This window comes from Mobula birostris, chromosome 5 (assembly GCF_030028105.1).
Source record: "Mobula birostris isolate sMobBir1 chromosome 5, sMobBir1.hap1, whole genome shotgun sequence".
In the NCBI taxonomy this organism is placed as follows: Eukaryota; Metazoa; Chordata; class Chondrichthyes; order Myliobatiformes; family Myliobatidae; genus Mobula; species Mobula birostris.
Genome location: NC_092374.1, coordinates 9,463,996 through 9,480,020, shown reverse-complemented (window position 1 = coordinate 9,480,020; position 16,025 = coordinate 9,463,996). Strand labels below are relative to the sequence as shown.

Below are 16,025 nucleotides of genomic sequence, written 5' to 3'. Positions count from 1 at the left end.
ACAGGGAAAGCATACAAACTCCTTAAAGAAAGACAGCATAGGGGATCGAACCCCGAACTTACGCTGGCGCTGTAAAGCGTTGCTCTGACCACTACACAAAATGCCACTCCAGATGGTAGTGCAATTTGAACTAGTGCAAAAACAAATGGTAAAGAGACAAAATCACCTCAGATAAATATCATGTGGAGATTTGTGACAAATATGATTATATGGTATATATGTACAGTATCTGAAATACATCTTATGGAAATATTTGTTTGATGATGAAATTCAATAAAAAATAAACTACCAAAAAAAAAACAAAACCAAGCAAAGTAACATTAGAGAATCTTAGCAAGTCAGGCAGTATCTGTGGAGAGGAATAAACAGTTGACATTGCTCTCCATAAATGCTGCTTGACCTCCCAAGTTCCTCCAGCACTCTGTGTGTGTTCCTCAAGATTTCCAAAACCCTGTGTTAGAGAATCTTTGTGTAAGGGGTTTCTTCTTTTATGTTACTGCGTAGGCTAATTAAAATGGCTTCTTTGTTATGCTAACTGCTGAGAAAGTTCTCTCGCTAGAAGCTTGTTTGGTTTATATTATTGATAATAGAGTGAACAAACCAATTGGGATAGATATTATTCTTTCTAGTGTGTCTGTAAGTTATTGATGCGTGGGTTTTTGAGCAGAAGGTGTTGGGAGAGAGAGAGAATGGACAAGGTGCTGTGTGCTGGCTAACGGGGTCGGACCCCAAGCAGGAGTCCGAGGTCCAGGGTCTTTGGCGAGGAGAGGAGATGGAGACAGACTCATGTGGAGCGTCTGGTCGACCACCGTGGTTGCTCCCAGGCGGCAGGTCGAGGTGGTCAGAGGGGATCGAATGGTGAAAAGAGGATTGTTACTAAAGCTCCAACTGTTATGCACGAAGAGATTGAACTTTAATAAGTGTGGCGCCTTTTATTTTCCTTTTATATTTTATCTCTATTAATTATATAGTTCCAGTAATATCTATAAACTGTAATTCATTTAATCGTAGATGGTGTATTGTCTGTTATTTGGCAGGGTGGGGTACATCACACAGCATCCACGCAAACTTAATTACCCAGTTTGGTGGGGCCGTGGGCTGTTTCCTTAGACGACAGCGAGTTGAGCGACTCTGAGGCTTGCCGGGGGGCTACATTTATATCACTGGAATTCTTCAAAGACCATTGAATCCTTTCTCCAGCATGTGTTATTTTTAGAAAATTGTGTATACTTAGTTCAAGATGTATACAGTAAATGCAAATGGTGCCTCATACCTTCATTCACTATACCAAGAAATTCGGGACTTTCCCTAACTTTATGGTAATGTCCCCAGTGTTCCATCAGAGTGCAGGTGTTATGCAGGACCCAGCCTCTCACTGTCTGGTTGCAGCAGCCTTATCAAGCTTCAGTGCATTCTTCAGTATACGCTCCTGCACCGTGCGACGTACCAGTTGGCAGCACTCGCTTGTGAACAACCACCTTTAATGGAAGTTTCATGCAGGCCAATGTGTATCTTTCATCAAGCTGATGATCTTCTGGCAGCAGCCCACATATGTCTCAGAGCACAGAGCTGCTTGGGACAAACCTTAGTAAAGACCTCTGCATCCCTTTCCAGTCCTCCATGGGAAATGCATAGCGTCCATCTCAGCCAAGTCAAGTGGAATCGAGATGCCAGCTGTGTATGGCAAAGCTGATGGCGAGGAACCTGCTCACCTCGGGTGCAGCGAGGTCATGGTGCTTGTTTATTACTGAACAAGGAGCTTATGACGCACTTTTATGAAATACTATACTGCCAGAACTGGTGTGTTATGTCCATTTATGATGACTTATTTTCGTGAAGATGTGAAGATTGTGGAGATATTGCAGAAGGGACATTTATATAATTCCAGGATTGAGAGATTGTAGTTACATGGACAAAAGGGGGAAGCTAAGATATTTTCCTTGAAATAGAAGAGATTGAGAAGGAACTGCTTGAGTATTTAAAATCATGAACTTTGATAGAATAGGTAAGAGTGAAACCACTTGCGCTGGTCTAAAACTTGAGGACATAGAATGAAGGTTGAAGGTCAAAGTTGAGTTTATTGTTACACACACAAGTACGTGTGTGCAGAGGTGCAATGAAAAGCTTGCTTACAGCAGCATCACGGACTCAGCATTCGATAAGCAGTGTTCACAAGAAAATCATCAACTATGCACATTTTTTACAAGAAAGAACACAATCAGAACAAAAAAAGTCTGTTTTAGGGCAAGGAGATCAAAGTGTCCACAGTGTTGCTAAACTATAGTGATTGGGCTGTGTTTGTTGATCAAGAACTGAATGGTCAAAGGAAAGTAGCTGTTCTTGAACCAGGTGGAGTGGGACTTCAGGCTTCTGGAGCTCTTGCCTGATGGTAGCCGTGAGAAGATGGCGTGACTCAGATGGTGACATTGAATATGTAGAGGTGACTACAGTTGTTGGCGAGCATGAAAGTGATGAAGAACGTGCTTTTTAATTGCAATTCTGATGAAGTTAGCACAAGACTGTTGAGATATCTCCAAGGCTGGACTGTCTGTTCTGTGAACTAGGAGTTCTACCTTGTTCCACGTGGATGACCACCATCCAGGTCATGCTCTCTTCTTGCTTCTGCCATCAGGGAGGAGGTACAGGAGCCTTAGGTCCCATACCACCAGGTTCAGGAACAGTTACTGCCATGTAATCATCAGACTCCTGAACCAATGTGGATAACTTCACTCATGTCATGATTCCACAACCTATGGACTCACTTTCAAGGACTCAACAATTCAAGTTCTCAGTATGTATGTTTGTGTATATGTATGTATGTATGTACCTATATCTGTTTATTTATTTATTATTATTTTTAATCAGCTTATTATTATTATTATTAAAAGTGTTCTTTGTATTTGCACATTGGTTTGTCTTATTTTGCACAATGGTTGTTTGTCAGTTTTTGTGTATAGTTTTTCATTGATTCTATTGTATTTCTTTGTTCTGTGAATGCCCATAAGAAAATCTATCTCAAAGTAGTATATGGTGACATATATGTACATAGTTTGATAATAAATTTATCTCAGGTCACCATAGCCTTTCCCGAATAGGGCAAGAGTTACGTGCTGAGATATTTAAGACAATAAATCTGTGTTTTATAAGTTGTATGGCATTGTGTACTGTATATCATTAATTAACCTTTGATTGCTCTATGATGATGCTGTAACTGTCTATAGCTGCCAAAAATGGCAGTACAATCTTCACCTTGAATGCTTCATTGCAGCCAGCAGCTGGAAAATATTTGATCCAAGGATTGCTGGCTGGTTGCTGGAACCTACAAACACTTCCCCCTGCTTCAAGACTTTGGTACTGAAACACTGTGGGGCATCTTCAGCACTGGAATTGGCTCCATCCAACACTGACTGTACAGGAAACTCAAAGGTTGGTCTCTGATTCATTACAATTAGCCATGCTCCTTTGATTATCATCTCCACAGTGTCCTGGTTTTAGCACAAGACTGACACTTGAAAGAAGTATGGAAAATACTCAAGGAATACATAAATCTTTAAAAGTGGACTGGTCCTTCACACTCATCATTAAGGTTGGGTCCCTATCCCAGGGTCTTTCCCTGAGTAGACCACATTTAAAAAGTACTTGAAGACCCATAACCTGCAGGCCTGGGAAGTGGGTTTAACTTAAGTTCCAATTTCAGCTGCCATGGTTGTGATGGGCCAAATGGCCTCATTCTCTGATCTATATTTCAATCATAATATGATTTCCATGATCAGTTTCTCTTTGTCTACCATATCAGTTCCTTTCAAAGTCTTAAAAATATCAATCAAACCTATAACCTATATTGCAGGGAGTACAATTCTTCGTTATCTAGTTTCTCCCTGGAGACTGTGTAATTGATGCATTTACACTGTGCTGGAACTCTGCATCAGACTACAGGTACAGAATAACCAGGGCATTGATCAGCTGTGGAAGTATTGTTTTCCTTAATCCTGCCCACCAAGGCCTTATCCTCTTCCTCCCTCTTGTTCCGCTTACAAGGACAAGTGCTACACATGCCCTTACACTTCCTCCCTTACCACCATTCAGGGCCCCAGATAGTCCTTCCAGGTGAGGCGACACTTCACCTGTGAGTCGGCTGGGGTGATATACTGCGTCCGGTGCTCCCGATGTGGCCTTCTATATATTGGAGAGACCCAACGCAGACTGGGAGACCGCTTTGCTGAACACCTACGCTCTGTCCACCAGAGAAAGCAGGATCTCCCACTGGCCACACATTTTAATTCCACATCCCATTCCCATTCTGACATGTCTATCCATGGCCTCCTCTACTGTAAAGATGAAGCCACACTCAGGTTGGAGGAACAACACCTTATATTCCGTCTGGGTAGCCTCCAACCTGATGGCATGAACATCGACTTCTCTAACTTCCGCTAATGCCCCACCTCCCCCTCGTACCCCTCTGTTACTTATTTTTATACACACGTTCTTTCTCTCACTCTCCTTTTTCTCCCTCTGTCCCTCTGACTATACCCCTTGCCCACCCTCTGGGTTCCCTTTTGCCAATCACCTGTCCAGCTCTTGGCTCCATCCCTCCCTCTCCTGTCTTCTCCTATCATTTTGGATCTCCCCCTCCCCCTCCCACTTTCAAATCTCTTACTAACTCTTCCTTCAGTTAGTCCTGACGAAGGGTCTCGGCCTGAAGCGTCGACTGTACCTCTTCCTAGAGATGCTGCCTGGCCTGCTGCGTTCACCAGCAACCTTGATGTGTGTTGCTTATAATGGGAGTCATTTGATTTTTCTATTTTTTATAAGCTGCAGGAACTGTGTGTTGGCCTTCGCATTCTTCACCGCCTCATGATGCATGTCTGTGCTAAATTACAGGTAAGAGTCATTTCCTTTAATCAGAGTTTCAGTTGCCAGGTATAGATTAATTATGCATTAGGATTTAGGCCACTTCTCACAGTTATGAAGACAGGAAAGGATATACAGCAGAACTGTATATCACGATCAAGAACATAATAGAATTGTTTAGAAAGTTGCTGTAACTCCATCTAGAATTGAATAACACTCATTGGCTAATTTATCCTGTACCTAATAAAGTGGCCACTGAGTGTATGTTTGTGGTCCACTGTTGTAGCCTATCCATTTCAAGGTTCAACGTGTTGTATATTCAGAGATGCTCTTCTGCACACCACTGTTGTAACACGTGGTTATTTGAGTTACTGTCTTCTTCCTGTCAGCTTGAACCAGTCTGGCCATTCTCCTCTGACCTCTTTCATTAACAAGGCATTTTTGCCCACAGAACTGCTGCTCACTGGATGTTTTTTGTTTTCTGCACCAGTCCCTGTAAACTCTAGAGACTTTAGTGCATGAAAATCCCAAGAGATCAGCAGTTTCTGAGATACTCAAACCACTCTATCTGGCATCAACAAGCACTTAGATCTCATTCCTTTCCTATTCTGATATTTGGTCTGAGCAACGGTCCATTATTAAAGACCTCCAGCACCCAGGGCATGCCCTTTTCTCACTGTTACCATCAGGCAGGAGATACAGAAGCCTGGAGGCACACACTCAGTGATTCATGAACAGCCTCTTCCCCTCTGCCATCCGATTCCTAAATGGACATTGAAGCTTTGGACACTACCTCACTTTTTAAAAAATATACAGTATTTCTGTTTCTGCATGTTTTAAAAAAATCTGTTCAATACATGTAATTGATTTACTTGTTTATTTATTATTATGTTTTATATTATTTATTATTATTTTTTTCTCCCTTTCTGCTAGGTTATGTTTTGCACTGAACTGCTGCTGCTAAGTTAATAAATTTCACATCACATGCCAGTGATAATAAACCTAATTCTTCTGATTCTTCTTCTGGACCTTTTGACCATGTCTGCATGCTTTTATGCATTGAGTTGCTGCCACATGATTGGCTATTTAGATATTTCCATTAACGAGCAGGTGTATCGGTGTACCTAATGAAGTGGCCACTGAGTGTATACCAGAAGGTTATTGAAAATTACAACAGGAAAAATTAAATATACATTAGATTATGAGAACACTCAGTCCTCTTTTATTGTCATTTAGAAATGCATATATGCATTAAGAAGTGATACAATGTTTCTCCGGAGTGATATCACAGAAAACAGAACAGACCAAAGACTAACACTGCCAAAACCACATAATTAAAACATATAGTTATGGCAGTGCAAAGCAATACCATAATTTGATGAAGAACAGACCATGGGCACAGTAAAAAAAGTCTCAAAGTCCCGAGTCGATCGACTCCCGAGTCTCCGATAGCAGGTGGCAAAAGGGAGAAACTCCCAGCCATAAACCTCCAGGCACCATCAATTTGCCGATACCTTGGAAGCAGCCGACCACAGCCGACACTGAGTCCATTCGTCTGAAAACTTCGAACTTCCGACCAGCCCTCTGATACAGCCACCCGAGTGCCATCCTCTGCCGAGTGCCTTCGACCTCTCCACAGCCGCTGAAACACACAAAGCCGAGGATTTTGGGGACTTCAGCTCTGGAGATTCCGGTTACCACACAGTAGCAGCGGCAGTGAAGTGGGCATTTCAGAAGTTTTCCAGATGTTCCTCCGTACTCTCACATCTGTCTCCATCAAATCAGAATTGTGCACGGTCCCTACTTGACAGATTACAGACATCACCACCGGAGAGGCTACGCACGCTGCCGTCACACCGCCATCTTCTCCCCACACACAATTTTTACAAGAAAGAAGACAATTAGAACAGGAAGTATACACTTTAGTGCAAAGTGATCAAAGTGTTCATAGTGTTGCTAATTTGAAACGGTTAAGGTTTGGCGGATGGTTCAAGAACCAAATAATCAGACCATAAGACCATAAGATATAGGAGTAGAATTAGGCCATTTGGCCCATCAAGTCTGTTACATCATTTCATCATGGCTGATCCACTTTTCCTCTCAGCCCCAGTCTTCTGTCTTCTCCCAATATCCCTTCACTCCCTGACCAATCACGAATCTATCAAGGGAAGTATCTGCATTTGAAGTGAAGTAGTTGTTCCTGACCTTGATCGTGTGGGACTTCTAGTTTTTGTACCTTCTGCCCGATGGTAGCTATGAAAATATGGCATGGCCTGGATTGTGGGGAATTTGATGTTGCCTTCTTGAGGTAGTGACACCTGTGGATGCTACTGTTGGAGGGGAGGGATGTGCTCATGATGTATTGGGCAGAGTCCACGACCCTCTGCAGCTTCTTACACTCCTGTGCATTTGAATTGCTGTACCAGACCTGATCTCTGAATCATCAGTTTCCTTCTAGACATTCCCATCTTAACCAGCCATGCTGTTGTCTATGTCCATTAAATTTCTCAGCCTTATTTGTTCCAAGAAGAACAATTCCAACCTCTCCAATCTAAAATCCCTTGTTCCTGGAACCATTTGTGCAAATCTTTCTGCAACCTTTTGAGGACTTTCCCATCTCTTAACTTTGAGGATAGAGTTGAACAGAGTATGCCAGTATCAGAAATAGAAAGCAGAATAAAGATAAAGAAAAAAATTAGATAAGGATAAAGATTAACTATATTTTTGTCACATGTACATCAAAATACTGAAACATATAGTGAAATGCGACATATATGTTGGGGACAGCCCATGTGTCGCCATGATTCCTACACAAAAATAGCACGTCTGCAACCTACTAACCCTAACCTGTACATTTTTGGAATGTGGAAGGAAGCCGGAGCACCTGTGGAAGGTCAGAGGGAGAATGTACAAACTCTTTACAGATAGTGATGGGAATTGAACCATGATCACTGGCATTGTAAAGCATGCACTAGCCGCAATGCTACAGAGCTGCCATTGCTTTGCTGTTCAAAAGCAGGCTCAATGTTCCAAACTCCAGCGTCTGCGATCCTTTGCGACTCCATGGCTACTCACAATTGAAGATTAACTCTTCCTCTACTTCAGTTCTCTAACCTGTGCCTGAAGCCTTAATTCCCCTCAGGTCCAAAACTCTGTCCACTTGCGTGTTTCAAATGGATGATGTGAGGTGAGGTGAGGGCCTCCATCGGTCAGGGCTGACCGTGGATATTGCATCCCAGCTGTCTAGATAAGCAAGCCTGGACAGTACAATATGGAGGCCAAGCTGGTCCCCATATATCAAGCTCCCCCTCTCCACACATCTGATGAACCCAGAGGAACGGCAGAGACCTATACAGTTTGGTACCAGCAGCATCGCTGGAGGTGCCAAACAACGTTGAACTCAATGTACAGTAGGACTGCTGAGGGACTCCAGCTCTGGATTTCTCCCTTGAGGTTTACTCCCGAAGCTTTCCCCATGAAGAGACAGAGGAAGAGGCAGCTGGTTCACAAATAGAGAAAGCAGCTTGGAGACGGTGCGAGAGGGAGGATAGGCATGTGATCGAAAAGGTACGCGCTCAGACCGATGGTTTGATGCGTCTATTTTAATGCAAGGAATATTATGAACAAAGCGGAATAGTTTAGAGTGTGGACCAGTAATTGGAACTATGATGTTGTGGCCATTTTAGAGACTTGGATGGCTTAGGGGCAGGAATGGTTACTTCGAGTGCCAGGCTTTAGATATTTCAGAAAGGACAGAAAGGGAGGCAAAAGAGGTGGGGGCGTGGCACTTTTGATCAGAGATAGTGTCACAGCCATAGAAAAGGAAGAAGACATGGAGGGATTGTCTACGGACTCTCTATGGGTGGAAGTTAGGAACAGGAAGGGGTCAATAACTCTACTGGGTGTTTTTTATAGACCACCCAATAGTAACAAGGACATCGAGGAGCTGATAGAGGGACAGATTCTGGAAAGGCGTAATAATAACAGGGTTGTCGCGGTGAGAGATTTTAATTTCCCAAATATTGATTGGCATGTCCCTAGGGTGAGGGGTTTAGATGGAGTGGAGTTTGTAAGGTGTGTTCAAGAAGGTTTCTTGACATAATATGTAGATACGCTTGCAAGAGGAGAAGCTGTACTTGATATGGTATTGGGAAATGAACCTGGTAAGGTGTCAGATCTCTCAGTGGGACAGCATTTTGGAGACAGTGATCATAACTCTATTTCCTTTACCATAGCGTTGGAGAGGGATAGGAACAGACAAGTTAGGAAAGCATTTAATTGGAGTAAGGGGAAATATGAGGCTATCAGGCAGGAACTTGGAAGCATAAATTGGAAACAGATGTTCCCAGGGAAATGTACAGAAGAAATGTGGCAAATGTTCAGGGGATATTTGCGTGGAGTTCTGCATAGGTACGTTCCAATGAGACAGGGAAAGGATGGTAGGGTACAGGAACCATGGTGTATAAAGGCTGTTGTAAATCTAGTCAAGAAGAAGAGCTTACAAAAGGTTCAAAAATTTAGGTAATGATAGAGATCTAGAAGATTATAAGGCTAGCAGGAAGGAGCTCAAGAAAGAAACTAGGAGAGCCAGAGGGGGCAATGAGAAGGCCTTGGCGGGCAGGATAAGACATGAGAGGATAGGACCAATCAAGTGTGACAGTGGGAAAGTGTGTATGGAACTGGAGGAAATAGCAGAGGTAGTTAATGAATACTTCGCTTCAGTATTCACTACGGAAAAGGATCTTGGCGATTGTAGGGATGACATTCAGTGGACTGAAAAGCTTGAGCATGTAGATATTAAGACAGAGGATGTGCAAGAGCTTTTGGAAAGAATCAAGTTGGATAAGTAGGTGTATAAGATGATGAGAAGCATTGATCATGTGGATAGTCAGAGGCTTTTTCCCAGGGCTGAGATGACTGGTACGAGAGGGCACAGTTTTAAGGTGCTTGGAAGTAGGTACAGAGGAGATGTCAGGGGTAAGTTTTTTACGCAGAGAGTGGTGAGTACGTGGAATGGGCTGCCGGCGATGGTGGTTGAGGCGAATATGATAGGGTCTTTTAGGAGACTCCTGGACAGGTATATGGAGCTCAGAAAAATAGAGGGCTATGGGTAATCCTAGGTAATTTCTCAGGTAAGGACATGTTTGGCACAGCTTTGTGGGCCGAAGGGCCTGTACTGTGCTGTAGGTTTTATCTATGCTTTCTATGTTTCTATGACCGGGTGTAGCTACAAGGCAGCGGAGGTTTAGGATCAGAGTATTCCTTCTCCTACGTGAGCTGCCAACCACAGTTAATGAGCCCCATCTGCCCGAAACGGCTGGTTTTAAGGCACCAGTAACCCGCCTTTGCCCCTTCTCCTGTCAGTAGAAATGGTTCCGCTGGGCTTAATAGCTAAACCACACGTGAAGGCCAGGAGCTGGACTTGGTTGTCAGAGGCTATTTGAGGCGCACGCCATTGGGAGCATTTAATAGGTAGTGGGAGCTTTTTCCATTCCCACCCCCAGCTATAACAACCTTAAGGAAACAAAGGGATGATAAGCTCTGATAAAATAATCACCAGGGAATGCAATTGGAGACACTTAACCATCACCAGCTAATATCACTGTTTTTAATTCCACAGAGTCAACACCTTTGGAAGCTGTTTTACCTGGTGGAGTTGCGATTGATCCCAGTTCTGGCAGGTGAGTAAGCAAATACAATCTATAGAATCAGAATCTGGTCTAATATCACAGATATACATTGTGAAATTTGTTGTTTTGTGGCAGCAGTACAGTGAAAACATTTAATATAAAATAAATTAAGTAAGAAGTGCAAATAGAGCACAAATAGTGAGGCAGTGTTAATGGGTTGGTTCATTGTCCATTCAGAAATCTGATGGTGGAGGGGAAAAAGTTCCCCTCTTCAGGCTCCTGTACCTCCTCCCTGATGGTAGTAATGAGAAGAGGGCATGTGCCCGATGATGAGGGTCCTTCATGATGGATGCCTACCTTCTTGTTGTGAAGATGCCTCAATGAGGGTTATGCCTTTGAAGGAGCTTGCTGAGTTTATAACCCTCTGCAGCCTCTTTTGACCCTGTGCATTGGAGGTTGCAACCAGTCAGAATGCTGCCTATCATACATTTGTAGATGATTTGTAGCATGTCAAATCATCTAAAACTCCTAATGAAATATACCGTAGTTGCTGGCATGATTGCAGAATATGTTGAGCTCAGGATAGATCCTCACCTCCAAGAGGAGCACAGCCTTGTATTGGTTTGGAGGCTTACATGCCTCAAAGGTTCAAAATGTTCAGAGGTTCATTTATTATTAAAGTGTACAACTCTGAAATTCTTTTTCTCAGAGAGCCATGAAACCAAGAAAGAAAAGAACGGTAGCACGATCATCTACTCCCAAATCTCTCCTCCCTGCACAAAAAATGCACAAAAGCATAACAGGCACATTGTCCCCCAAATCCTCCATCCCTGCACAGAAAAAAACCAGAAACATCAGGTAAAAATCTGAGAATATAAAATCTATAAGACTGAAAAGAAGTCTGTAGTGCAAGCCCATATCCAAAATGCAGAACACCTGGGTAACGTTCTCTGGGTGCAGTTGCAGACCTTTGCCTCTCCGGCAGCAAGTGATCCCACCAGGGATCAAAAGGCAGTCTCCCCTCTCTGTAGCAGAGCAATCTCATCAGCGATCAAAAGACAGCCTCCTCTCTCTGTAACAGAGCGATCTTACCAGCAATTAATTACCTGGAGAACTATGCTGGCTGGAGTCAAGTTTTATGCCTGACGGTCCCGGTATGGTCACCCATGCCAAACGGGTCAAAGGATGGATGACCGACTAAGAATGGTCCACCAGTCCTGTCCTCCAGGTTCAGGGGTTCAGCTCAGGGCTAACAACCCTGACTGGTAAAACAAAATTGTTAAGGAAACAGCAATGAAGAATGTTTCCACATTTGAATGCAGTGGTATTCCTGAGTCTCCACCCGAGACTTGTATGACTGACAACAGTGAAAACTGAGAGGAAGCTACTGACGTGAGGAAGGAAACTGAGCACTGTTAGAGATGGAGGACCTTTATTGCTGCCCGAAATGCCAGTGGTGTAATGGAAAGTAAGAGAGTAAGGATAGATCCTCCATGCCCAGAAACTTATATATTTATTGTTTGTTTACAGTGATGGAAAATTACAGAATTCAAGTCAATAAAGAAGACCTGAAGAGAACTTCTGAGCTGCTGGGGGTATCCATCTCTCCTGCTTTTGCAGTTGTTTTTAATGTTGCACATTGGACATGACTAAAACACTTGTAGATATTACAGCCTGGCCACCAGTGGGGCCCCGACTGTATGGGTCAGGTTTGCCTCGGCTGAACAAGCAATTGGCTTTGTGTTGGATCCACAAGAGACTGAAGATACTGGAATTGGGAACAGTGCACAGTGTGCTGAGGGTCAGGCAGCAACCAGTTTGAGTTGAATTGGTTCTTGCACGCCCAGTCCAGTATTTCATTCCTCACACGCTGAAGGATTTCAGATTCCCTGACCCCCATCATCTTATTTTTACTATGGATGTCCAGTCCCCATACACCTCCATCCCCCAGCAGGAAGGCCTCAAAGCTTTCCATTTCTTACTGGACATCAGACCCAACCAGTTCTCCTGCACTACCACTTTCCTCTGCCTCGCAGAATTTGTCCTCACTCTAAATAATTTCTCCTTTGGCGCCTCCCACCTCCTTCAAACAAAAGGGGTAGCCATGGGCACTCGCATGGGTCCCAGCTATACTTGCCTGTTTGTTGGCTATGTGGAACAGTCTATGTTCCAAGCCTAGACTGGTGACTGTCCCACACTTTTCCTGCACTACATCGACGACTGCATTGGTGCTGCTTCCTGCGCCCACGTTCAACTCGTCGATTTCATCCACTTTGCCTCCAACTTCCGCCCTACCCTCACATTCACCTGGTCCATTTCCAACACCTCCCCTCCCCTTCTCGATCTCACTGTCTCTATCTCCAGAGACAGCTTATCCGCCGATGTCTATTATAAACCAACGGACCCTCACAGCTACCTGAACTATACCCTGCCCCACACCAATACCTGTAAAAACGCCACCCCCTTCTCTCAATTCCTCCATCTCCGCTGCATCTGCCCTCAGGATGAGGCTTTTTATTCTAGGACAAAGGAGATGTCCTCTTTTTTCAAAGAAAGAGGCTTCCCTTCCTCTACCATCAATGCTGCCCTCACCACATCTCTTCCATTTCACACACATCTGCTCTTACTCCATCTCCCTGCCACCCTATCAGGCATAGAGTTCCTCTTGTCCTCACCTACCACCCCACCAGCCTCCGCATTCAGCACATAATTCTCTAAAACTTCCGCCACCTCCAACGGGATCCCACCACCAAACACATCTTTCCCTCCCCCCACTTTCTGCTTTCTACGTGACTCCCTTGTCCATTCGTCCCTCCCCACTGATCTCCCTCCTGGCACTTATCCTTGCAAGTGGAACAAGTGCTACACCTGCCTTTGCCCCGATGATGAAATAAGTTATAATAACATTAGAGGTTAAAGTACAGATATAGAATAAAGTGTGCAAAAATATAAAAACGCCAGCATATATTTACAATATAAACATTATAAAGTGTGGTTTTGTTGTATAAGTGACAAGTAAAGCTAATTTTAAAATCTTTCTTTTCTTGAAAATGACAAATACAGAAACTTTGAATTGAGAAGATAAAGTAGAGGAATTGAGAGTTCTTCCACTGCCTGAGGAGGTGGATGTTAATGGCAGGCTTTAATACTGCTGTCAGGATTGGTGCCAGAGTGACTGGTGTTGTTGTTGAACTTCTGCAGGTTCGGCAGAAGCAGCTGGAGCAGGAAGCACATCTGGTGGCAGGAGAGAAGTTCCTTCTGACCAGCAGCAATCAGCTTCGGCAGGTACTTTATACTTTATACTTTATTGTCGCCAAACAATTGATACTAGAACGTACAATCATCACAGCGATATTTGATTCTGCGCTTTGCGCTCCCTGGAGTACAAATCGATAGTAAATATTAAAAATTTAAATTATAAATCATAAATAGAAAATAGAAAAGGGAAAGTAAGGTAGTGCAAAAAAATGAGAGACAGGTCCGGATATTTGGAGGGTACGGCCCAGATCCGGGTCAGGATCCGTTCAGCAGTCTTATCACAGTTGGAAAGAAGCTGTTCCTAAATCTGGCTGTATGAGTCTTTAAGCTCCTGAGCCTTCTCCCGGAGGGAAGAGGGACGAAAAGTGTGTTGGCTAGGTGGGTCGTGTCCTTGATTATCCTGGCAGCACTGCTCCGACAGCGTGCAGTGTAAAGTGGGTCCAAGGACCTACTTAGTTTTCCAAAGGCAGCAAATACCTGATTCAGATTCAGTGTCTCGCTTTGCGTCAATGAGCAACACAATCCAAATGTGTGATGGAGGCAGCCCGCTAGTGTCACCACACTTCCGGCACGGACGTAGCATGCCCACAACTCACTAGCCCGAATGCTCTGTCTTTGAACATGGGAGGATACTGGAGCACCTGGAGGAAATCCTTGTGGTCATGGGAGAATGTACAAACTCTTTACAGACAGCAGCGGGAATTGAACTCCAATCTTCCAATTGCTGGTACTGTAGAGCGTTACACTAACCATAAAGCTACTGTGTCACTCTTGCTCCCAGTCAGAGTTTCCAATTTACTGATGATAATAGGCTGAGTGGGACTGTGAGTGCACGGGGGAATATGTAGAGGAGTTTGAGGTCAACCTGAGAGAGTGGGTGAGGACTTGAGAGGTGGATTGCAATGGTGAACAAAATGGAAATCAGAGTGTTTGTTCAATAGTGAGAAATTCTGTGGTGCTGTTGATCCAGATTCAGATTAATTTACTGATCACATGTACATTAAAACATGCAGTGAAATGCATTGTTTGCGTTAAGAGCCAACACAACCTGAGGATGTACTGGGGGCAGCCCGCGAGTGTCGCCACACACTCCGGCGTCAGCAGAACATCACAAGCTACAACAGCATTAACACAACAACAAAAACAGCGAAACAAGCCTCTTCTCTCCAACCCCAGAGTAGGCCACTTCCAAGCTTTCAGCTTCCAGTGGACTCACAGATTCACAGACATGTGGACTTGTACAGCCAAAATAATCATCCAGCTCCTGATCCAATTCTTCAGAGGCAATTTTGTTGCACTTTGTTTTTGTCTACATCTACCTTACCCTTTGAACATAAGAAATAGTAGCCACAGTAGCCCGTATAGTTCTAATAAGTCTTTATGGTTCTTGTAGAGGGTGATGAGGATGTGGAATGAGCTGCCAGAAGAGGTAGGTGAGGCAGGTACAATGGTTTCATTTAAGAAGGGCTTGGCTAGGTCCATGGAGGGAGTGGCTGAACACTGGAAATTGGGACTAGCATTGTGGTTGTCATGGACTTGCCTTCAGATTTATTTTGTGTTTGAACACCTTAGATTGGTTGGATTTTGAACTTTTATTAATATGATTTTCTTTCAGTTTGGTATTACTCTAAATAGAGACATAGAGCACTATAGCACGAAACAGGCCCTTTGGCCCATCTAGTCCATGGCAAAGTGTTATTTTGCACAATCTCACCAACATGCACCTGGACTGTAGCCCATCCATGTAATTATTCAAAAATTTTGCAATCCACCACTTCTGTTGGAAGCTCATTCCATTCTTCCAGTGTCTTCTGGGTGAAGGTGATCCCCCTCAGGCTCCCCTTTCAATATTTCACCATTCACCCTTAACCCATGACCTCAGTTCTATTCTTCCGCAACCTTAGCGGGAAAGGCTGCTTGCTTTAACTCTATCTATACCCCCTCAATGTTGTATGCCTCTATAAGATCTCTGCTCATTCTCCTATGCTCCAGTGAATAAAGTCCTAACATATTCAACCTTTCCCTATAACTCAGGTCCTCAACTCCTGGCAACATCCTTGTAAATTTTTCCTGTACTTTCAGTCTTATTGATTTATTTCCTGCAGGCAGATGACCAGAAAAACACCCAATATTCTGAATTTGGTCTCACGAATGTCTGATACAACTTCAGTATAACATCCCAGCTCCTGTACTCAATGCTTTGACTTATGAAGGCCAAACTGCTAAAAGTTCTCTTTACAACCCTTCTTGACCAAGATTACAACAGGATCTAGATGAATTTTGTTC

The 16,025-nt window shown here is 43.7% G+C and overlaps 2 protein-coding genes across 2 annotated transcripts in view; both read left to right on the top strand.

Annotated features, from left to right (window-relative positions):
* The window catches only part of LOC140197476 (uncharacterized), a 40,678-nt gene extending 38,927 nt beyond the window's left edge, over positions 1-1,751 (top strand). Inside the window, exon 5 of the mRNA XM_072257438.1 lies at positions 1,615-1,751. Within this exon, the coding sequence (XP_072113539.1) occupies positions 1,615-1,751 (137 nt within the window). The remainder of the gene's footprint in view (positions 1-1,614) is intronic.
* A 3,011-nt stretch (positions 1,752-4,762) lies between these two features.
* poln (polymerase (DNA directed) nu) overlaps positions 4,763-16,025 on the top strand; it is a 247,595-nt gene continuing 236,332 nt past the window's right edge. Inside the window, exons 1-5 of the mRNA XM_072257436.1 lie at positions 4,763-4,768; positions 4,813-4,881; positions 10,472-10,532; positions 12,012-12,076; positions 13,683-13,766. Of these exons, the coding sequence (XP_072113537.1) occupies positions 4,763-4,768; positions 4,813-4,881; positions 10,472-10,532; positions 12,012-12,076; positions 13,683-13,766 (285 nt within the window). The remainder of the gene's footprint in view (positions 4,769-4,812; positions 4,882-10,471; positions 10,533-12,011; positions 12,077-13,682; positions 13,767-16,025) is intronic.